This window comes from Diuraphis noxia, unplaced genomic scaffold (genome assembly GCF_037042655.1).
Source record: "Diuraphis noxia isolate RWA-SAM2 unplaced genomic scaffold, SU_Dnox_SAM2 contig0002, whole genome shotgun sequence".
NCBI classification, from domain to species: Eukaryota; Metazoa; Arthropoda; class Insecta; order Hemiptera; family Aphididae; genus Diuraphis; species Diuraphis noxia.
This window is the reverse complement of record NW_028301712.1, coordinates 19,706,289-19,729,898: the sequence shown is the minus strand read 5'-3', so window position 1 is coordinate 19,729,898 and position 23,610 is coordinate 19,706,289. Positions and strand designations below refer to the sequence as shown.

Here is a 23,610-nt window from a genome sequence, read left to right as displayed (position 1 = left end):
AAAATGGATTTCTGTCTATCTGTCCAGACTGATCTGTGAATCTAAACCATCCAGGGCATCACACAAACGCATACAAAAAAATTGATTCAAATCTGTCCGGCCGTTTAGGAATTCATTAACATACACATGTACAATAGAATTATATGTATATATAAAGAATATTCTTCATTTGAGTGCGGACACGTAGATGCGGCATATTACCTAAGAGATAGGGCACCATTAGGACTAAAAAGTTGTAGGAATTGAATAGATATCTGTCTACATAGGTATCTACTCTCGGTTTATAGGAGTCTGAACTAGAAATGCATTCTATACAATAAGTAATGACTAAACTAGGTACCTAGTAAAAAACGCAACATTTAAAATACATAAATATTATTTTGCATATTTAGAAGAAAAAATACTTATTTCTTTATACACAGATATTTTTTGTTCAAAAGATTAATCCAGACTACCAAACATCCAATTTTTCCATTGTAATAAAAAGTTTTGAAAGTCTATGGCCAACAATATATTACCTATATCTCTACATATTTTTTGGTCCAACAAGTTTCATTAATACAAACTATACTTAATGAAGATAATATTTATTGCTTATAGTAATATTATGATACTGAAGAAAATAATAAATAATAAATTTAATAATTTTTCCTTTTTTTAAATTTTGAATAATTTTTTTGCATATTTTATCAATTTAACCTCTATAACTTACAAATCCTATTTATCATTGATAACAGCAGTCACAGTAAAATAATTTTAATAATATACACATACATTTCATTTGAAAAATATTGAATGTTTAAAACTATTCATAAAAACATGATTAATTAAATAATAGAATTCATCAGACTTTAATAATTAAAACAAATCAACGAGACAACCATATTTTTATGATAATCAACCAAAGCGTGATAAAATAGTATGTCTATAATTTAACCATACATGTTTAAAAAAAAAATTATTATAATCTAAGTTAAAATGTGGCGGCTAACAGGTGAAATAAAATAAAGTATAATTAATTGGAGTGCCATCACTCATATAAAAAATGACGTTATATTTCAAATATAATTTTTTTAATGGATGCGTAATTTGTTACTAATTACCAACACTCTGTTCACAATACATTTTTCTAATTTCAATTTAATTTTCTCAATATTATTACATATATAAATATATTATATTATGAGTGCGTATACACTGTAAAAACCTTTCATATTTACATCATACAATAACATTTTTAATTAGATAAAAATAGAATTTTGAAATTTGAGTAATTATTAATTTGATTATGGCTGAAGTATAGTACTACAACACTATTTCAATGATATAAATACATTTATTCTCTAATTACAAGTATTATCTGGTTTGTAATACAATTAACAAATTATTAGGCCATTATCATCACTAAATTAATAAATAAAGTTTAATATAAACAAACATTATTGTTAATTATAAATTTATATGATCATTATCGGTCAGCATTATATAGTGACAAATATCACTTTTTACGCTCAACAATATAGTTCAGTATACTATCAAAACTGTAATAATACTAGAGCTACAAACATAGCCGGTGAATTAAAAATTGGGTATATCAAAGTTACAGTAGGAAAAATATTAATATCAATAAGATGGAAATAATTAATAAATTAAAAAACAATTATTTTTAATTGAATCTCTCATATTTTTGAAGTGAAATTCAAAGATTCTTTCATATTTTTTTTATAAACTTTAAATAATATTTATTCTATAAAATATAAAGGAATTGCTTCTTTTTTCTATCTTATTTAATTAATTAGCACTTTAGTAGTATCAGATTCAATATCACAGTTTTGCTAGTGTTAAAATAAACCTATAGCAAAACACTAGATCTTGTTTTAACCAATACATTATCAATCCATGTAAGGATATTTCCATTCGGTCAATGGTACAAATGTTTCTTTGACAGATTGAGGTGAAGTCCATCGTAGAACATAATGTGGACCACCAGCTTTGTCATTCGTCCCTAAAAAAATAATTTTTTTTATGTAATAATAAGTTATACAATTCTATAATTATAATTTATACTACATGATCACAATCATAAATTTAATTAATTAAATTACTATGCTAGTTTATATTTTGTGAACAAATATTGAATCATTAACATCAGAATACAATGGCATACACAAGGGGTTGTGGTTTAGGGGCATGGCATTCCCGCTATTTCAATTGATATTAAAAAAAAATAAGTGATGTATTCTCAGATTTTAACTTCCCCCCTTTATATTTCTGTGGTCACCCTAGTATTCAATGAAACATTAATTATAGACAAGGGGTGATCAACATGAATATGTTCATGAGCTACATACTTAAATTCAATGAATCAATAACCAAAATATTAGTGAATACGTTTTATAATTTTAAATAATTTGATCTAATCTGTACTTTTTTAACACAAAAGTAGTAAAGATAGCTAACAGCCGATAAACATATCAAATTACGAATTATATCTTTATAATAAAAATATATAATAAATTAATATGAAAAAAATTTTAAATTTAGGTTTTTGAAAACAAGACGCAAGTCACATATCGACTATGAAACAAGCTGAATTTACAATTTATTGCTTATAATCTCAATCCTACATTGAATAGATTTTAATTTTAAATAACTAAGTCAAATTATGACAAAAAATTTAAAAATATTGGCTAATTCTGATTCAAAAGTACATGAAAACATATGTATAATAAAATGAGCATTACGACTAACATTGAACAAAATACAAAGAGCAACATAACATCATCTCTAATTTTAAGTAAAAATAAAATAAATTATGGTAAAAAAATACTTATCTACTCATGACTACACCTATTTATAAAGACATAAGTTATTAATAAATAACCCATTGTAAAATTAAATATTAATTCAAATTACCTGACATTCTGCTTCCACCAAATGGTTGTTGTCCTACCACTGAACCTGTAGACTTATCATTAAGGTAAAAATTACCAGCTGAGTACTTTAATGTTTCAAGAGATTTTTTTAAAAAGCCTCTGAAATAAAAACAATTCATTACATAACTACACAATATTTTCTAGTTAAATTCCATACTTGTCCTGAGCAAATACAGCTCCAGTTAATGCATAAGGTGTAGAACTAATGACGAGATCAACTGTTTTATCAACTTCTGAATCTTTATAAACATAAACAGTCAAGAGAGGCCCAAAGATTTCTTCAGTCATAATTTTATCTAAAGGATCCTTAGTCTCAACTATAGTTGGTTGTATAAAATATCCTTTGCTAAATCAGAAAATTTCTTTATATATGTACAAAGATAAAATATTAAAATTAAAATATATTATATTTAATTACCTGTTGTCATACTGTCCTCCACCAATTATTTCCAAATTGGGAGACTTTTTGGCATGTTCAATATAACCAGTAATACGATTAAAAGCTTTGTCATCAATAACTGCTGAAGTAAATGAATCAAATTCATTAACATCCCCAATTTTCAACTTATTACGAATTTCCAGTAGTCCTTCTTTTATCTATTTATGAAAAACACAATTAAAATTAAGTAATACAAAAGTTACCATAAATAACAATATTACTTTAGGCCATAAAGATTGAGGAACGTATAATCTAGAACATGCGGAACACTTCTGACCACAATATTCAAATGAAGATCGAATAGTACCGTTAATAACAGATGTCACATCAGCTGTTGGATGTACAAAATGATAATTCTTGCCTCCACACTCTCCAATCAATCTTGGAAAATTAACATAGCTATTAATATTTTTTCCAACTTGTGTCCATAGTCGATTAAATGTCCTAGAAAAAAAAATTTATGAAACACATATAATATTATATTCATATTAACACAGAATATAGGGGTTATTCATTTATTAGTAATTACTAATTGCCTAAATAGTAAATATTGAACAAAATAACAAACATGAGATAGTCAGTCTGTTATTGATTCAAATGTTTACTAAATTTGAGATTATTCATACAGGTTTTTATTTTATAAGAAACTTACAATCTGTTCTTAGCTAGAATAATAAGCAAATGTGGACCAAGTAATTACATATGAATCTTTTTAGGAAAGAAGCCACCCATTAATTGTTACTACCTACTTTGAGTTTTTTTTTTTAAATCTACTAAGCTATTTTAAATTTCAGATAGAAGGTCGCGACACCATCTTCCCTTAAACCACCTTGGGAGATTATCTGGAATGGATAAGATGGATAATTTTGTATAAGAGGATTAGAATGAAGAGATACTTTGGTGTGAAATCTTTTGCAGTGGCATTTTGCTACATCAAGTACTGTTCCTATTTTTAGGTCAGTATGGTGTGTAAAGATTGGAAATAAGGGGAGGGTCATTTTTTTTTCTTAGAGATATGTTTTGAAAAGTTTGAACTTTTTTTTGCGCTAACCCAGAGCTGGAGCCCACAGTTTCATATGGGTTTTAGAAGGTTTTATAATAATATTATCATTTTAATGTTTAGGTTAGTGTGTGTAGTATGTGTAGCAGTGAGATTGTTCATACACGTATGCAGAAACTTTTTTTAAGTATATGATTGAGCACGATATTTCAATACCCAATAATTAAAAGGTTAAGAAGGACAAGATAGTTATTTTTATTGAGTCATTTAAGAAACATAATATTACTTAGTCTAGACATAAATACTGTCAGTTATATGCAGTTTAAGAAAATTTTGACTTTTAAATGTTGCAACACTGTTAATATACTATGATTAGAGTCAGGTACATTGGTTAATCACAGAAATTGTCATAGTATCCATAGTAACGATGCAGTGGGAAGAGTATCATACGGAAATCGCCATAATTGGTTTGTTTAAGTCAGAAAAATCGGCGTCACAAATTTTCGGTCTCTTTCGACCACATAAAATGAGTGAACATTTTGTTTATCGTACCATAAAACAATATCATAGTACTGGTGATGTTATTGATCGGGTTAGAAGTGGTTGCCCTCGTTCTGTTCGAAGAAATTGGCGATCAAAGCCTTTGTTCGAAAATTAATCGTAACCTTCAACGAAAACAGAAAATCATCACTCGAGAGATGGAAATCAACACACGATCGATCTCTCGCATATTACGCGATGACTTAGGTGTGCGTGCATACAAAAGATGTACAAGCCATCTGTTGACAGACCGATTAAAGGCAATAAAACACGAAAAATCTAAAAAGGTAGCATCTTTTGTACGGTCGAAAAAAATTTAAAAATATTTTATTTACCGATGAAAAATGTTTACCGTAGAGGAAAAATTTAACAAGCAAAATTATAGGATATAATATGCTAGGTCATCATTAGAGGCGAGAAAGAAGATTTCACGCATTCAACGGGGCCACCACCCTGCGCAAGTAATGGTTCGTTGGGGTGTGTTATGGCCCTGTGTTACAGAGATCCATTTATGTAAGAAAGGGGTTAAAATTGGGGCTCGTGTTTATCAGACAACTATCTTAGACTCTATAGTAAAGCCTCTTAATAATACTTTGTTCAAAGGAATCGATTGAGCATTTCAACAGGATCCTGGCCATAAGGCAAAAATGACACAAGAGTGGTTTGAAAACAATGTTACAAATTTCATTAAGGCATCTGATTAGCCTTACGCAAGCCCGGACTTCAGTCCGCTTGATTATGGGTTATGGAGCATTTTAGAGAAGGGAGCGTGTTAAAAACGACACGCAAATTTTGAGTCTCTCAAACGAAGTATTGTGATGGCAGCGGCAGAAATTTTGTTGGAAACGATTTGTATGTGTATTGCACAGTAGCCGGAAAATTTGAGTCATTGTATTGAAAATGAAGGGGGGCATTTTGAATAATTAATATATGATTCAAATTGTAATAAGTTATGCTATTCAAATATGTTTATAAAATTTTTATACGACTTGTTGCTCTTGAGTAATATACGTTTGAAGTACTGACAGTATTTTTTATGTCTAGACTAAGTAAACATATTTAAGTAAAATATTAAGTTATAAATTTCTATTTAACTAAAATATGTTAAAATTCACACAGTATTCTGTACGTGAATATGTAATATAATTAGTAATTACTGAATTAAACATTGAAGCATAAATTTCATATAAAACATTTCTTACGGAACTGATCCAGTAAAGTTGATTCCTGATAAATGTGGAGATGCAGTAATAGTATCACCAAATACAGGACCGTCTGCTGGAATAAAATTAACTACACCAGGTGGAACTCCTGCTTCAGTCATTATTTTATAAATCACCCAGTTTGATAACAAAGCTGTATCTGAAGGCTTCCATAAAACAGAACACCCCTAAAAATCAAAATTACAAATAAAATATAGGTAATATCGAAAATTATTTTTAAAATAATAATTACCATTAAAGCAGGAGTGTATGCTAAATTCCCACCAATTGCAGTAAAATTAAAAGGAGATACAGCAGCAACAAATCCATCAAGGCCTCTATAACGCAAACTATTTAATGTAACTTTTTTATTTTCACTAATTGGTTGATATTTTGTCAATTCCTTAGCAAAAAATGCATTTAATCTATAATTTGATAAATATTAGTTCAATAGTTTTCAACAATTACATTCACACTTTTAACAAACTTGATAAAATCTATTAATTCAGCAGCCGCATCAATTTCAGCTTGTATAACTGTCTTTGATTGACCAAGCATAGTAGCTGCATTCAACTTCATTCTATATTTTGTCGCCATCAAGTCAGCCGCCTTAAGCCAAATACTTATTTTTTCTTCCAAAGGCACAGTATCCCATTTTGTTTGAGCTTCAGTAGCAACTTTAATTGCTTTTGCTACTAAATCCTTTTGAGCAAATAAAAAAACTTAATAACTGACTATTGATATTTTAACAGTGAATAAAAATACTTACTGATGATGCATAGTAAAATTTTGCAATTTTCTTGCTGTGATTGTGAGGCTAAAACCAAAAATTCCATTAAAATATGTATATAAAAAATAATATTTTTTTTTAATTCACCTTGACAACTATAAATCTTCATTAAATTAAGTTAAAGAAGAGGAGATATAAATTATTTTAAAGGTAATTCTTGTCCGCCTACGAATAGGCCACGCGCGCATGACACACAGATATCTCATGGCCAAAGAAGACCCTCTATCATGCCTGACGTGTGGAACAATCATCAGTCAAGCATATACTAACAGAATGTCATCAATTCAGTGAAAGGCGCATTGAACTTAAACTACCCGATACACTTTACGAGATGCTATCACCCACTCCCGAGACGACCAATAAACTCCTCAATTTCGTCAACTCAACAGAACTGTGTCAACTGATTTAAATATTCTAACTTAGATTAAAATGTAAATTTTTAATTATAAGTAATAATTAGAAAGCAAATATGTAAGTAATTAATGTAAATTTAACATGTAACACCGGCTAATAACCATGTAGTTGATGCCATAAACAATTAATAAAAAAGAAAAAAAAAATTATTTATAAGCAGGGCTCGGATTTTAAAGCACTAAAAATAATGAAAATAATTTAATTATGCACTATAATAATATTACATTAAGACATGGAAAAAAGTTATAATGAAAATGTATCCTGTTTACGATTTAAAAAAGAACACAAAAATAAATAAATATAAGGTACAACTAATGAGGAGTCATTGTTTACTGTTCGATAGACTGATTTGCTAGACTATTTTAATATATATTTAATATTTTTTCTATAAATTAAAATTAAATTAATTTAAAATGATCATAACCATTTTTTATTTTTCATAACTGGATTCATGAAAATACAAGCAGATTTGCAAATTAGTAAAAAATAGCACAAAAACTTGAAAAATAGCACTAAAAACCTAAAATATTCCAAATTTGCAAAAAATAGCAGAAAAAAATTTTATACTTGAAGTCCCTGACGTATAAAATAAATGTATTGCTCATTGCTATTTTTATTAGTATTTTATAAAAATTAACAAATCTGAGCTCAGTTTATAGTGGATAAGTCAATTAACTTAATCTAAGTCCATAAATCCAAAAAAATACAAAAACAAATAACAGATAAAAAAGATAAAATAAAAACCTTTCGTATAAATAAATTATTTAGTAGAAAACAATACTTAAATAGTAAAATGTTTATGTATATATTTTAGTTTTTAAAATGAATCATGTATTGTTTAAGAACTTTCAAATGTAAATTAAAACATATTTAATTATTTTGTATCTAGTATTTATAAATGGTATCTATTACTAAAATAATTAAATACATAGATAGGTATATAATAAATAAATATAACAATGAAATCATATCAAGATGTCTTACCATAACTTGATATCTAACATCTTTTGTCTTGAATTGTTCATTACCAATGATAATAGGTACATCTTCTACATTATTTGACAATTTTTTTAATTCAGCTTCAATTTCTTTGCGTTCTTTGCTGCCAGGCAAGTATTCTGAACAAATATATAAAGAAAGTGAAATAAAGTAGTTATTAATTAACTAAAAATAAATATTTTTACACATAAAACTTTGAATTACTAAAATAACTTTTCATATCAAAGGTAAAAATTAAGATATAATATTGCCTAAAATAATAAAAATATATTTTTAGATATTACCTTACCTTATCTTATTCAATTAATTTATATTTGTTTATATTATTGTTATATAATTGAATAAGTAATCACTAGATTTATTGTATTTACCTAACTAATTATTATAAGAACTTCAATAAGCTGTTCAATTATTAGTTTATATTTTTTAGATTAAGTTCTTCAAATCAATATACTTTGACCTTAAATAAAAAATCCATTTAACAATTATTATAATTGACTGATAAGTATTTTTCCTGATAAATCCAAAATTTGATGCAGTATATTACAGTTTAATCTACATATTATTTTTTACTTTACACAACATATAAATATTTGTATTAATTGCATAGATAACATTTATCAAGAAGAAAGTATTACCTATAGTATAACTTACATTTGCTTACCTAAAAGTGGTTCGTTTTCTACAGTAAAGTCTTTAACTTTAGGCAGTGAAAGGGATCCAATGCTTCGGCAACAAAAGCTAAAAATTAAACAAAGAATTAAACTACATCCAAAATAAAAATATTACTTATACCTATTGGTACTATAATGTAGGTAGAAAGTAGATAACATTGTCTCAATTGTTCAAGTATATTTTACAACTCTGTATACAAGATCCATTAGTTAAAATTACATAAATATTTAATTTAGTTAAGAATTTTAAATATTCATTTATCAATCTATTTTGGTTAACATTAATAATGTCTTCAGTTAAAAATATTGGTCAAGGTTAATTATGTGTCAACTAATGTTTATTCATACATATTTTAGAAATATACTCAAAATGATTGAAACAGCTACCAAAATAATTTTGAATACATAATATTGTTTTATTTTTACTATTTAAAAAAAACGATTAAACTGTATTAATACATATATTTAACTAAAATGAAACAGTTGAGGTTAAGGAATGGTAAATGGAATATGGGATCCATTAGAGGTCTTGATTTTTATTTACAGTTTTAGAATTGGAAAGTTTGCCAATATTCAAACATATACTAATTATACCTCAAATCTAGACAAATCTTGGGCAAAATAATAAAAACAAAATTTTTTTGTTATACATTTACATATATTTTTGTTTTAATTTTTAAATGTATAAAACAAATTGTATTTATCAATATGTGAATTATTTTCAGTTAAAATAATAGAATCAGTTTAATTATTTAATATACATTTTATAAGCATAATAATAAATTAAAATGTACATCAAGCAGCTAAAATCCAGTGTTTTATTATTTTAATTATTTATTTACATAACAACAGATAACATTTATAATTGGTTCTTAAGCACTTTTAGCTCTCTATACTTCAACTCTTTAAATAGACAATAATAAACACTTGAAATTTGAAAATAACATATATTATTAAAAAAACTTCTTAAAATTTGAAAGTCGCATATACCTATAATGCGCTATAATGTGTGTTCACAAATAGGTGTAAAACAACCTGACACAACAATGTAATAATGAATACAGCCTAGAATACCTTTGTTTTTAAATCAATTAATGAGTCGTTCTTAAGAGAAAATATATTTAATAGGTACACAAAATACATTATTAAACGACATTAGATTTAGGTTTTTATATGCAAACATTCTCATACCATAAGATACAATAATGGATTCATGTGAAACATTTGACAATCACAGTTTCTAACCCAACTTCATAGGTATCATCGATAACTCAAAAACCCCGTTTAAGTGCCTAATTAATTTATAGGTACCCCCCCCCCCCCACACACACACACACAAATACGTCGTAGACAGTTTATTTAAAAATTATTTTACCTTTGAAATCCTTTAAGCGTGGCCGATGAGAAACGGTTGGCGTTCAACAACATCGTGATGTAGGTAGGTAACTGTCGTTGGTTCGACGACGTACGGACTGATTGTCAACAAAACTAAATTATGATAATAATATACGTTATTTTTAAGGCATCAGTTCTTAAAACCAAAAAAAAAAAAAAAAAAAAACTATATTTTCCCCCAGAGAAAAACTGGCGACTTGGTACAACGATTTAAATAGGTATCGAACATTAAATCATAAACATTAGACGGTGTATGATAACAAAACAATGGTCCAACGGCTGACGACGTTTAATTGACGAATATTGTCATCGAATGTCGCGTAGTCGTATACAGTGTGTTGCACTCGCATTGCACTACTGCGGTGTGCGGAAACAATTTACTTTTTAGTACGACGTTCTGTGCAGCGGTGTCACTGTGTCAGTACTCAGCGGGCGCCGGGCACGGTCTCAAAACGGGAAGGGGTAAGGGAATTAGAATAAAAAACTTCTCTCGGACATCGAAAACAACACGGGTGACGGCCGAGGGTACCGTCGTCCGTCCATATTATTTTCGCCAAAAACATTATTAAAATAATGACGATGCTAGTCAGCGGCTGCCGGCTAGTCGCTATTAATTACTGGGCGCGATTACTTGTTATTAAAACGGTAAAAACTATGTGTTTACATCATTGGATTGCCGACCTTCCCTCAACGCAGCCTACTATTATTAATACAACGCTACAACTAAATAATAATAACAAATAATAATTGAATATTAAGTAATAAGTATTATCTATTATTTTTACCAATTATTATTATTATTATGTTAGTTTATTATTACTATGTTAATTTTCGAACGACGACACGCGACAGCGCACGACGAGCTTTCTGAGACACAGCCAACGCGATATTAAAAATTAAAACTGGGACGTGAATACGATACTACGGAACAAGCGAGCGCCGAGCAATGGCAACAACGGACAACGGAGGCAGCACCGCAAATTCGAATCGGCGGCCGAGGTCTCAAGAGTTCAGACGTCCAGTGTGAGCAACACTATACTATAGTACACTATTTGATAGTAGATACCGAGTTTGACAGAGGACAGACACAATTGCATTAACACCAGTATGGCAGCACCACCAGCCACCACTCAGTACCCAATGTACTGTAAAATAATCACTACTCACCACCTATTACCTAACCATCGTCCATCACCATCCACCATAACATAGCGATGGCGGTGGCCGGTGCCCGGTGGTGTCCCTCGCTTGGACAAACGACGCTAGCGCGCGGTTGGTCGATTGCCAAAATGAAAAAAAAAAACTAAAATTACCACAGTGGCACAATCCAAGGCACAGACGCGGGTTCACAAGTGCTGCCAACGTAAACACATCGACGATAATATCACAGGCCAGTCGTTTCGAAAAACGATATGGAGCCAATAACCCTCCCCTCAAAACCTACAACTCACACCTAGTGTGGACGATTCAACCATCACCAGAATTGCAGAATAGTAGGAATACCATATCGGCATTCGACAAATCCTGATTCCTGATCACCAGCTATTGGCTACTGAGGTGCCCAAAGTACCGACTAAACGGTCAAATTAAATTAACGGTCGCAGACCGCAGTGTCGCACTGTCGCAATTGCACGACTGGACCACTGTAAACTGTTCAATTGTTCGTTGCGTCGAGCCGTCGACCGTCGTAGTTAAATGTTAATCATCCGATTATTAGCATTCATTTTTTATTAGTCAAGCGTCAAAACTCGCCGTTAATTAGTAATTACGCTGTCCACTCAATTGCCTACTGATCAGTAATCAGTAACACTAAGACGTTCCACAACAGTCGAGCGTATATAACGTTTGTAAAATAAATAAATGCAAATCCCCAACTTTGAAAAATGCTATTCTGAGTTTCTTACCAAATTAAGTTCATTTAAATCAACTCTAACTCGTGGAAATTCAAAAAATTATTGTTAATGAATTGTATTACCTACTATAACAATAGCATAAACAGTTCGGAATAAACTCACAACAAATACATATATTCAGTGTCGGCCTGGGATCTAAAGGGCCCATGAGGCAATCTTTTCAAAGGTCCTCTCATAAATACCCCTTTAACTTTTTTGTTAACAGCTTTCACTGTAGTAAAAAATGTTCAAAATGTTAACAATATCTATAGGTATGTAAACAATATGTAACCACAAAATGTGATATGCATTAAAATTAATTAAATACCTAGAACTAGATTGTTTGTTTTGTTCAATTTATATTAGTAGTCCTATTAATACACTTGATCAGTTAGCCACATTGTCGAATGATCAATTTTTCTCAATATTTCTAAAAATAAATTATCAGTACTGACGTAATGTTTATAATATGTTTGGGTGACGCGGCTGTAATCAATGGCTTGGGTATCAGCACGCAGTACGCACACGATCGGTAAATGTACGTTTGACTATACACTTGTTTAAACATTTTCAACAAATGAAATAAGGCCTCATCTTGAAAAATACAGGCCGGGCCTCGGAGGCGATCGCTTCCTAGCCGTCAGGGCCAGGCCGACATTGCATATTATATTACATTTTAATATTTATTAGAACAAAACGATTTATTTTAGTAAAAAAATCTAATAATTTAATATACGTACTTTAATTTCTAATTAACTATTACAATTTATAACATAAGCTTCAAGTTAATCTTAGTCGGCAACAACGGCAACGATCTGTTATTTACTGAAATCAATCATCAAAAGTGAATGGACAAATAATGATTAGATATTGTTTATGGTAAAGAAACTTTAATAATAAAAAGTCCATTAACACATAAATAGACAGGCAATGATAGTTGTTTGTACCACTGGAACACTAGAATACATTTAAATATTTAATTAAAATAGTATACGGTGACTATCCTTACCTAGTACCTAGTTCATCAGTTCATGTGTTACTTCAACTGACAGGAACGTATATACAATTTGGTGGACGGTTGAATGTTGAATGTTGAGTAATTATTTATTAATTATTATAATATGTCTATTAGTTTAACATAATTAAATACAAAACAGTATAAGTACAAGTTCTAGGATAAATTATTTTCAGAAGATAATACTGTATTATTTTATAACGATATTTAAATATATTCAATTTATAAATAATTATAATAAAAATATTACCTTCAACATGTGCCATCTGCGGATTCAATTCTTGTTATTTTAATATTTATATTTACTTGGTTTATTTATAAATAACATATTGGTAAGTGGGTACCAATTTGCTGTAGCTGTACATTAGAATTAAATGTTGTGTGGGCCACTGTTATAGTTGTATTAAATTTTAAAACGATTTTCTTATATTTTATGATATTGCTATAAAGTACCTAATTTATTTTACAATCTATTAATAAATTATGATACAGTAGATTTAATTAATTTTTAAAATGTCATTGTATGTATAAAATATAATAATTTAGGTACATTTAAGGTTTCTAGAACTCCGAATAATATTTTTATACTATAACAACCATTCCTGGTAACCCTCCTCGTCGCCTTAAGCGTAAATGGTGCAGAGACCTACTTAATCCCTAACATAAAAAAATAATAATAATAATAATAATATTAAAATTAAAACAAAATAATTAAAGACGTAGGTTTCATCGGTGGGTGCCTTCTTCATTCAAAATTTCATTATATTGTCATTGTCATTAGCTCATACTCTTATTGTGCCGATTGCGTATAGATAAAAAAAAAAAATATAACAAAATAACTAAAATTCATATTATTCGTTTAAATAGGTAATAGGCTAATATTATCCAAATTGTCTAATTGTCATAGGTATCTATAAAAAAAACTGTGTTCGTATATTATTTAAATTGTTTGATTACTTTGTTTGATACCTACCTACTTATGAAAAGTCTTATTTGAAATTTTCATATAGTTGATATAATACGGTTGAATTAGAAAACCTTAACTAGATAACTAATGGCGTTTATAAAAAATTAATTTGATTTTCTGACAAACTTATTCTTAATGTTTGAAGAACAAAAACTAACGAGGAATCGTTTATTAAATTGAAAATTGAAAATGTCTATAAATAGCACAAAATAAAGAATCGATTTAATATATTATTTCGTATGATACATATTATGTATTATTTATAGAAAAACCTAATATAAATATTTTCTTTCATTTAAACTAAAAATATAATGTCAATCTTATCAAATACTAATTAAAGGTACGTAAAAAATAACGTTTTATCTAAATTGTTATCTAAGCAATTTTTTCCTAAAAGTTCCTGCTATATAGCAGTATAATAGCACTGCTATTTTTTTTTTATAGTATTCCAATAAAACAGCGTTTCTTAACCAGGGGATCGCGTAGGTCAAAAATAATAAAACGACGATTTCAAATTGATATTGATAATGATAGGATATTTTTACCGTTCAAATTTTTACCTAATATAGACGGAGTGGGGGTCGCGACATTAAAAAGGTTGAGTAACGATGCTTTAAAACAAAAAACTTGATAGACAGAGGTATTTTACTTTTGACCTTTTCAAAGTACCAACCTTTAGAAAATGGCTATTCTAATTAAAGATTATTATTTGTTTTTTAGCTAATTTATAAAAATAAATATGTTTTTAAAAAAAATTATATTTTGATGACACCCAAAAATTAACAAGAATATATGGCTATTGGTAATTTGTAATATTTCCTAATAATTGTTTTTTGGTACGGGACCTCATAGTGATTATCCTTATAGCAGCCAGAAACACAGATTTATTTGAAAATAGCCGTTGCTGTTTATATTAATAAGATGACCTTATAAGTTGTACTATTTGCTTAATACTTTGTTATAAGTTACAACTTATAAGCAGCATTTAGAAAAAATTTGATAATAATACTTGAACGTGGCTGATTTACCTACATCAAATAGTCGATAGAAATGAAGAAATTTGTAGTTTCAACTGTTTTAAGAATCATTAGGTAACAATTTTTAGTTGAAAAGCAATTTTTTAAATTGTGTAATTGTATATTTGCAGTAGCGTACCTACGCAGGATTTTAGTTCGGTTAGGGTTTTATACATGAGTAGATAATTTTAATAATAATAAACAATTCAAATAATTTTCTTAACAGTTATTTTATATGATAAAATTAGTTAGGTACCATTAAGTTATAACAAATTATAATTAATAATAAATTAACAGTTTAGTTTATATTAAAAATTACTAACAATTGATCGACTAGCTGTGTATTCAAATGGTGGTAAATAGGATATTTTTTGTAAAATGAAAAAATTTTGGTGGGGGGTCAGAACCCTAGAACCCTACCCCTGCGCACGCCACTGTATATTTGTATACACTTGGACTTGTTGAAATTGAAATATTTATATTACTTATTATAGTATGATACAATATTTAAGATATGTATTTTCAAGCCTGGGCATAAACGAGTTAAGAAATTAAAGTTAAAATATTTTTAATTTTTATTACTGTAGTTTTCATTAACTTTTATTAACTTTTATTGATATAAACTTAATAAATAAAGTTAGTAATTTTTTTATAAGCGTTTATAGTTCAAATTTTTACGAAATCTGCAAAAACGCGAAAATTTGCAAGTAATTTTGAAGTTGAAAAATCATAAAATTTTTTGTGTTTATAACTAAGGATTAGAAATACAAAACTAATTTTTCCATAAAGTAGCTATAATGAAAACTCGAAGCATCATTATAGGAATATAATACTTTAAATACGTTTGAATTTTAAATTTTTACGAAAATAGCGTGACGATAACGATTTATCCTGAAACAATTTTAAATATTTGTTATTATTCAAAAAGTATAAGTCGTAGATACTTGAATTTTACCGGTTATTTTAATTGGCATTTTCTTTACATGATATAATTTTCAAAATATTTTGATTTTTTTTGAGATATTTTTAGACAACTGAAATTTTCAATTTTTCTGAAAAAAAATTTTTGGTCCAATCAAAATACTTCAAAATTTAATACAAAGTTTCTCATAAGTTATTCTTATAGTGATTAAAAAAATTATAAGAATACATCGGCACAATTTTTTTTTATCAGCATTTGAAGTTCAAATATTGACAAAAATTCGTCAAAACCATGAATATTTGCAAATTATTTTGAAGTTGAAAAATCATAAAATTTTTGTTGTTTATAACTATGGATTAAAAATACATCACTAATTTTTCCATAAGTTTTCCTTTAAGCAGCTATAGAAAAAACTCGAATCATTATTATAGGAAAAATTTTAAGTGCGTTTGAATTTTAAATTTTTACGAAATAGCGTAACGATAACGATTTATCCTCAAACCAGGTATATGTATATCTATGATAATATAAGGTATTTATAATCAATGGTATTATGAATTACGATAAATACATGCAATGTTTTTGGAAAAATCGATTAACCATGCCTTATGCAAAATGCGTCTTAATTGAAAAATAAAATATTTGTTTAAAAATAGAATATATGACAATATTTAAATATAATATATCCAAGACTGACAAATCATCTCCGTTCAGAATCATTTTTCGTATACAATGATAAATGATACCTATCATTGCATTCAAATCTAACCTACTCAGTCAGAGGTCCACACTACCACCTAATGTACAGCAGAGCGATACCCACTTTCCCGCATTTTTTTTATTAAATAGTTACAAGATTTAATTATCACATGCATAAAAATAAACAATGTTTTAAAATGATACCTTACTCAACATTTGATTTTAAGATTTATAAAATAATTATTTAAATGAATTACAAATTTAATTTTTTTAAGAACATTAATAAAATAAAATATTCTTTGATTAAAAAAATTTAACATGAATGTTGAAAAAATTCAAGTTTAAATTCAATTTTCTGAATACTGCTTATTATAAGTAAATAACTTTAAAAAATATTGAGTAACAAGAGAAACACCTCAAACAAACTTTGGTAAAAACTAAAAATATAAAACTTGCTTAGCAATTTTGAGACCTTAAATATACATTTATATTATAAAATGCACTTCAAACATCTATACTTATAATAAGTATATACATCTCCATTTAATTTTAATTAAAATTCATAAACATCATTTAACTTTGATAGTATAAAGTATTTTTCTAAAAAAAAAAAGAATGTTTATTTTATTTGCAATATATTCTTCTTTTATACAATTGATGTTTGAAGAAAACAGTAATGCAAAATGATTTCTTCATAATAGAATTCTAAGCTGTTCGTCTTTTGGTACTTTATTAAGCAATAATCGACCATCATAACTTAAAGAAGCTAATAGCCATGAATCTGCAGAGGACCATTCAACACAATACACAGAATCTTCATGTTGATCACACGTGGCAACTATTTTATCTTCAATGAAAGTTTTGGTTTTCATGTCTTCGTTTTCAATAGCTGATGACGAAATTCCTGCTAAACATGTGATAAGAACTTGACCATCACTTGAAGCTGTTCCAATTAATTCATCATGTACTGGGTTGTATCTGTAGAAATTAATAACAAAACAATATATTTGGTGGTTTTTAAGTAAATAACAAAAATAAAGTGTTAATTTAATTTGGTGACAATAATTCTAGATCAAAAATCTAAAAACATGCATTTAGGTTTTCAAATTTAAGTTAAACTTGAAATATTATATTTATTTCAGTTCCACTAATTGATCAATATTCTCAAAATTCTGTGAAATATGAAAAACAATAATAATTTTTTGTAAAAATATTTTACATGAAATTGTTTAATTTAAGTTGTGAAAACCTAAAATAATATTATGTAGGTTAATATGTATCATGAATAAATTATTGTTATAAATTAATTTCAGAAAATTTAAATATTCTGACACAGAAAGAAGTTACTTCTTAATGGCCCTTTTATGATAAAATATGAAATAGAAAATAATATCTTATTACAAAGCAATGTAAAAAATAGTATTCATTTCAAAGAAAATATATTTTTACTAAATAGTAATTAATGTAGTATATTTCATTATAATATGATGTTTTATTACCTAATAGACCAAATCCAATGGGAATGATCAGCACGGGATATTAGAGGTTGTTTAGGATTACGTATATCCCAGAACTTAGAATATCCATCATCACCGCATGTTGCCATATAGTATTGACGATTAGGATTAAAATCAAAATCTCTGGAATTATTTTAAACTTATTATTGCAAGAACACATTACTTTTTTGAACATTTGAGATCACAAAACAACTACATATTTTAAAATTACTAAAAAGTAATATTTAGTTTGTATACTATTAAATAATTAAATATTACAAACAAAATTAATGTGTTTTGTTTATGTAAATTATATTAAAGAAAAATTTTAGTTTTCTTAATTTTTGCTAAAATTATCATAATTCTTAAATTAGTTGATCAAACATTTACTATACCTAATGATTTGAGTATGAACTCCATCTAAACTCCATGCAATTTTTGTCTGGGTTCTTAAATCCCAAGCTTTTATATTACAATCATCAGCAGTTACAAACTGTAGATTAACACTTTGTGGATTCCATTTTCCAGTAGTAAATCTTGGCTGACCTGATAAATAAAATATAACTTATGTATTAATTAACTAAATGCTGCTGCTCAAATAAATACATTTTTTTTTTTTTTTTTGAGAAAGTCCTAGACGTAACCATAATATATAATAATAATAATACATAAATATGTATACGTCGAACACAAAAATCAACTTTAATTTTAACAATATATTTTACATTCAAATAAAATACAAAATTGCATACCTTTGCCATCCAGTACTGCAGTACATACAATTTTAACTCCGCTTTCACCTACATCCCACATCACTATATTATTGTCGATAACAGAACACATGTATGCATCATTTGTAGGATGAAAGGTTGTCACCTAAATTAAATTAAAATTAAAATTATAAAATAAAAAAATTGAACTATAATAAATACCTTAACATCAGTACCATACTTTTCTGAAGGAAAAGTGATGACATTTTCTAAATTACCGTCATCTTCTGGTAGTCGCCATAAAGCTGTACATTTCTCACAATCTCGTTCTATACTAGCATAACAAGTAGATATCAAGCGTTTGTCTGTTGGAGAAGATGCTAATGACCATATTTCACCACTGCTATGCTCATATATCTAAAATATAATTATTTTACATGATAATAACTTAAATAATGATTCACATAGTACCTACTATACTTAATGAAAATTTGGGATACATAATGAAAAAATAAAACTTAATTAAAATTATAGCTGAGCAATTCATTAAAATATTATGAAATTTTTCTATATTTATATAATTTCTAACTACCTATACACAAAATAATGTAACTCATACATAATTATTATTAATTTACTATAGTTTGTTCAACCGCCCCTATAACAGTTTTTATTGATCGAATTGATCTTTTAAACAATTATAGGTAAAAAAAAAATGGTGACAATATTCTATCAATACACACTTGAGGACAAAGTGTATTAGTTTCTTCTTGTAGTTTCACAAGGTGTACTTGATTATTAGACGTCATCAATGACTGAGTTCCAATTAAAAAACAGTCTTGATCGTTTTCAGCATGCAGAGAACACAACGATCTGGCCTAAAATTAAAACAGATTGGATAAAAATTACACGCATAACAGCAACGTATAAGGTATGATTATGCTTGTATTATTATCCAAGTACCTGAAATTCAACTCCATAAATTAGAGGATTGTTGGACATGATGTTATTTGACATTTCTTTTTTATATTCAATTTCAAATTTTTTAAGTTAAAATGTTAATAAGTGTCATCAAACATTTCACAATCTAGGAAAATAGTAAGAACTAAGTTTATTCTGTACTAAGTAACAATTGAATTTGAGTGTTAACTTGAAATTGAACTATTATTTATTATTATTATACTATTTCTACCAGTAATCTATGACTTATACTTTTTGTACCTAACTAAAAATTAGTAATTAGTAATTAATAATTATTGACATTTGCCATTTGTCATATTTATTATTATTTCATATTTTACTTCATGCTAACGTTTGTTCTGATAATATGTTATCTGAGTAGAATAGTCAACTGATAAGAAACGATATATTATCATTGTCACAGATTATAAACAATATTGTTGTGCATCCTACAGATATTATTCATTATTATAGTAGAGATTTGAAGTTGGTCCATAAAAACAGTTTGACGAATAGGAAAAAGGAAAAATAAAATCAATAAAAATAAAAATAAAAATTAGTTTTCCGTTATCCGTGGTAAAACCGTTGTACGAAGCTGCGTCGTTGCGAATCTGTTTTTTGTACATACAATTTAAACATATTTTTTAAATCATTAAAGAATGGCGACGGCATCAGTGTCTGTAGAATTTCAAAACCTCTCATTGTCTGAGTGCTTCGACCAAGGCCTGTCGTCTTATGAAAGTATTTGTGAGTCTACAGAGCCGGCGAAGGAATCTGGAACTCAGGTTTGTGTGATGGCATTACTGTTATTCTGATAACTTTACACTCTGTTTTCAGTATAGGATAATAAAATGCATGAAAATATTGGAGCACACTACACAACTTGTATCCGCCGCTGGCATGTTCAGCGACAATGAGACCATCGAAGAGATACCGACAGCCGACGTCAAATACATGTTACTTCCGTTCATGTTGGGGTCTCTGGCTCTGAAACTTACAAACAACGGCAACAGATTGGATGTCGTAAAAACAGCAGAAGTATATTTTAGAGATTATCTCCAAAGGTATGTATTTCAAATAAAGCATATTGTTGTTTTCAAGGTTATTCACGGTTATTCACATCAACAGACTACATTATTTTGATGTGTTGTAGGTGCAAGGATTATGGATTGACCGACCATACAATACCACCTGCATACACAGACTCTGAAGAAATCACTACTCAGGCTACTATGGACTTTTCTCTCATGGCTCGTAGGCGTGCCGAAAAAATTAAGAGTTACAAAGAACAAAAATTAATGGAGTCTCAGTTACAACTGTTAAAGGAACAGAATGAAAGCGAGTCTGTTGATGACGAAATGAGAAGAAAGTATATAGTCTCTTTACTGAAATACAATATTGGCAAGGCTCTGGAAGAATTAGATTCACTTCAAGCTGAAATGAGAATTTTACACTATAAATTGAAACATGAGAATAAAGACAACCCTGAAAATGCAAAATCTCAAAAGCTCAAACCTAAACCTTTAATGCCTATTATTATCACAAAAAATGAGTTACAAAAACAAGTATTTGGTGCTGGTTATCCGAGTTTGCCAACAATGACAGTTGAAGAGTTCTGTCAAAAACGTATCAATGATGGAATGTAAGTATAAAAAAAATAAGTTTGAATTTGTAAAATTTGTATAAATGCAATTAAGCTCCCACGCTATTTTTCGATTTCTTTTCCCCTGAAAATATGTGTTTTAATACGAAAATCTTATTTAAAAATTCTCGCAAATCATTATTTTGAAAGTTATAACTTTCTAAAGTTTATAGTTTTACGGATTTACGCATGCATTCTTGAAACACTGTAAGTAGCTTTCCTATACCTATGTTGTTGTTGTTGCTTAGCGGCATTAGTCACACACTTAGGGTAACGACATTTTAATGGTGTATTATAACCTAATTTCCATAAATATATAATTTTATCTAAAATTATATTTAAAATTATATGATTATTAAGTATTGCCCCTTTTCAGAGGCTGGGTTTTGGTGACTAGAGCCGGTAGGCGAAGAGGGTATTTGTTACTTTAACTAATAAAGTTAAATTTACTTGTGAGGTTATCCGTCTGCTCAAAGGGCAGGGATGCTCCCCCCACGACTCCGAAGAGGTTGTCCCCTCTTCCTCAGATCGACATTCTAACTCTGGGGGGTTTGGGAGCCGATCATGCATCGAACGAGAGGTATCGTATGGAGAACCTTGAGTTTGGTGACCGAAGCCAGTAGGCGAAGTGATCAACTACTTATCATACTTTAAGTTCCTCTTTACAAATTTCAAGAACTATCTTTTAATAATATTATAACAAGATAAAATAACATAATTAATATGAGGTGATAATTCATTACAAAAACGTAGGAAAGCAAAGTATACAGTGTTTTGCTCATGCATGCGTAAATGTGTAAAATTGTAAACTTGGGAAAGTTATGAATTTGCAAGAATTTTTTAATTAGTCTTTTGTATTCAGTGCTTTAAAGCACACAAATGAGGGAGGGAGGGGGGAAATCGAAAAAATCACGAGGGAGCTAAACTGCATTTGTTCCTTAAAATGTATGTTATATTATTTTTTTTTCTTGTTAGATGGCATTTGCCTACTGCTGATAACACCAAGTGTTTACAACAACTATCTGAAGCCCCAGAACCAGAACAAGAAGATAAGGAAGACAAAATCAATGAGGAAGAAGAAGAAAACGAAAGACAACGACTAAATGCTCGTGACGAGTACAAAGATGACCATCGCCGAGGATGGGGTAATAGGCATAATAGAAGTTAAAGGGCCTGATAAGAGTCTTTGATATTAAAATGTACTATAAATACAAAATATGTCTGTTATGTATGAACTATATTACTATATTACTTGATGTCCAATCGTTTACTAATACTATTAATACATTTTTGTAAATAGCTATATTCAATCTAAATAAATTTTGGTCAGCCAATAGTTGTATTATTGTTTGTAAATATGTAATTCATTAGGAAATTATATTTAAGACCTAAATATACTTAATGAAAACAATACATTTTTTTTTAATGTATTGGAAAAAAATTGTTTATTCACATGAGTTTTTATTCGAGAAATTTAGAGACCTGATCTTTAACCTTACCAGTCGCGATGCATAAAAAACATAATTTAACATAGTACATTACGTTTCAACTGTTAATAAAAATGAATCTGATACCAAGCAAATCTGGCTTTTTATATTTTATACCAATGATAGATTTTTACTTGTGGTTAGAGACTATAGTATGTACCATAGAGTAAGAAGATATGTACTTAATGTTCTTCAAATGTTATGTGATATTTAAAACAGCTTCAAAGATGTAGACAGTGGCAGCTTGAACTTTTTTTCACTCGAATCACGTTTAATATTTTTACACCACCCACCCTAAAATATAGTTACTAGTTATTACTTATTTCTGTACGTTATCTTCTGAGTACACATTACGGCTATATATAAATATATAATATTTATTATTTATAATTTAATATTTAAATTACCAACCTGC

General features: G+C 28.3%; 3 protein-coding genes across 6 annotated transcripts; 1 reads left to right on the top strand and 2 right to left on the bottom strand.

Moving 5' to 3' along the window:
• Nucleotides 1-1,316: 1,316 nt before the first annotated feature.
• Nucleotides 1,317-11,500, bottom strand: P5CDh1 (delta-1-Pyrroline-5-carboxylate dehydrogenase 1). Of its 3 annotated transcripts, none has more exons than XM_089221610.1 (13): nucleotides 11,175-11,500; nucleotides 10,370-10,482; nucleotides 8,985-9,061; nucleotides 8,306-8,439; nucleotides 6,887-6,934; nucleotides 6,605-6,819; nucleotides 6,371-6,542; nucleotides 6,118-6,305; nucleotides 3,597-3,819; nucleotides 3,355-3,533; nucleotides 3,094-3,282; nucleotides 2,917-3,035; nucleotides 1,317-2,005 (listed from the first exon to the last, which is right to left on the bottom strand). In XM_089221610.1, exons 2-13 carry the CDS (start codon nucleotides 10,420-10,422, stop codon nucleotides 1,893-1,895), a joined length of 1,710 nt encoding a protein of 569 aa, XP_089077736.1. In that variant the 5' UTR covers nucleotides 10,423-10,482; nucleotides 11,175-11,500; the 3' UTR covers nucleotides 1,317-1,892. The 3 variants fall into 3 exon arrangements, with proteins under 3 accessions (XP_089077736.1, XP_089077735.1, XP_089077737.1); XM_089221609.1 differs by having other exon boundaries at nucleotides 11,210-11,500; XM_089221611.1 differs by lacking the exons at nucleotides 10,370-10,482; nucleotides 11,175-11,500 and having other exon boundaries at nucleotides 8,975-9,060.
• A 6,018-nt stretch (nucleotides 11,501-17,518) lies between these two features.
• LOC107174161 (EARP-interacting protein homolog) lies at nucleotides 17,519-20,396 on the bottom strand. The gene is made up of 7 exons (XM_015525000.2): nucleotides 20,070-20,396; nucleotides 19,850-19,984; nucleotides 19,329-19,523; nucleotides 19,149-19,272; nucleotides 18,792-18,942; nucleotides 18,400-18,540; nucleotides 17,519-17,878 (listed from the first exon to the last, which is right to left on the bottom strand). Exons 1-7 carry the CDS (start codon nucleotides 20,121-20,123, stop codon nucleotides 17,593-17,595), a joined length of 1,086 nt encoding a protein of 361 aa, XP_015380486.1. The 5' UTR covers nucleotides 20,124-20,396; the 3' UTR covers nucleotides 17,519-17,592.
• A 135-nt stretch (nucleotides 20,397-20,531) lies between these two features.
• On the top strand, nucleotides 20,532-23,044 carry Tap42 (immunoglobulin binding protein Tap42). 2 transcript variants are annotated; one of them, XM_015524999.2, is made up of 4 exons: nucleotides 20,532-20,851; nucleotides 20,909-21,130; nucleotides 21,220-21,708; nucleotides 22,684-23,044. In XM_015524999.2, the coding sequence occupies exons 1-4, from the start codon at nucleotides 20,802-20,804 to the stop codon at nucleotides 22,874-22,876; spliced, it is 954 nt and encodes a 317-aa protein (XP_015380485.2). In that variant the 5' UTR covers nucleotides 20,532-20,801; the 3' UTR covers nucleotides 22,877-23,044. The 2 variants fall into 2 exon arrangements, with proteins under 2 accessions (XP_015380485.2, XP_015380482.2); XM_015524996.2 differs by having other exon boundaries at nucleotides 20,533-20,851; nucleotides 20,904-21,130.
• The last annotated feature ends 566 nt before the right edge of the window (nucleotides 23,045-23,610 follow it).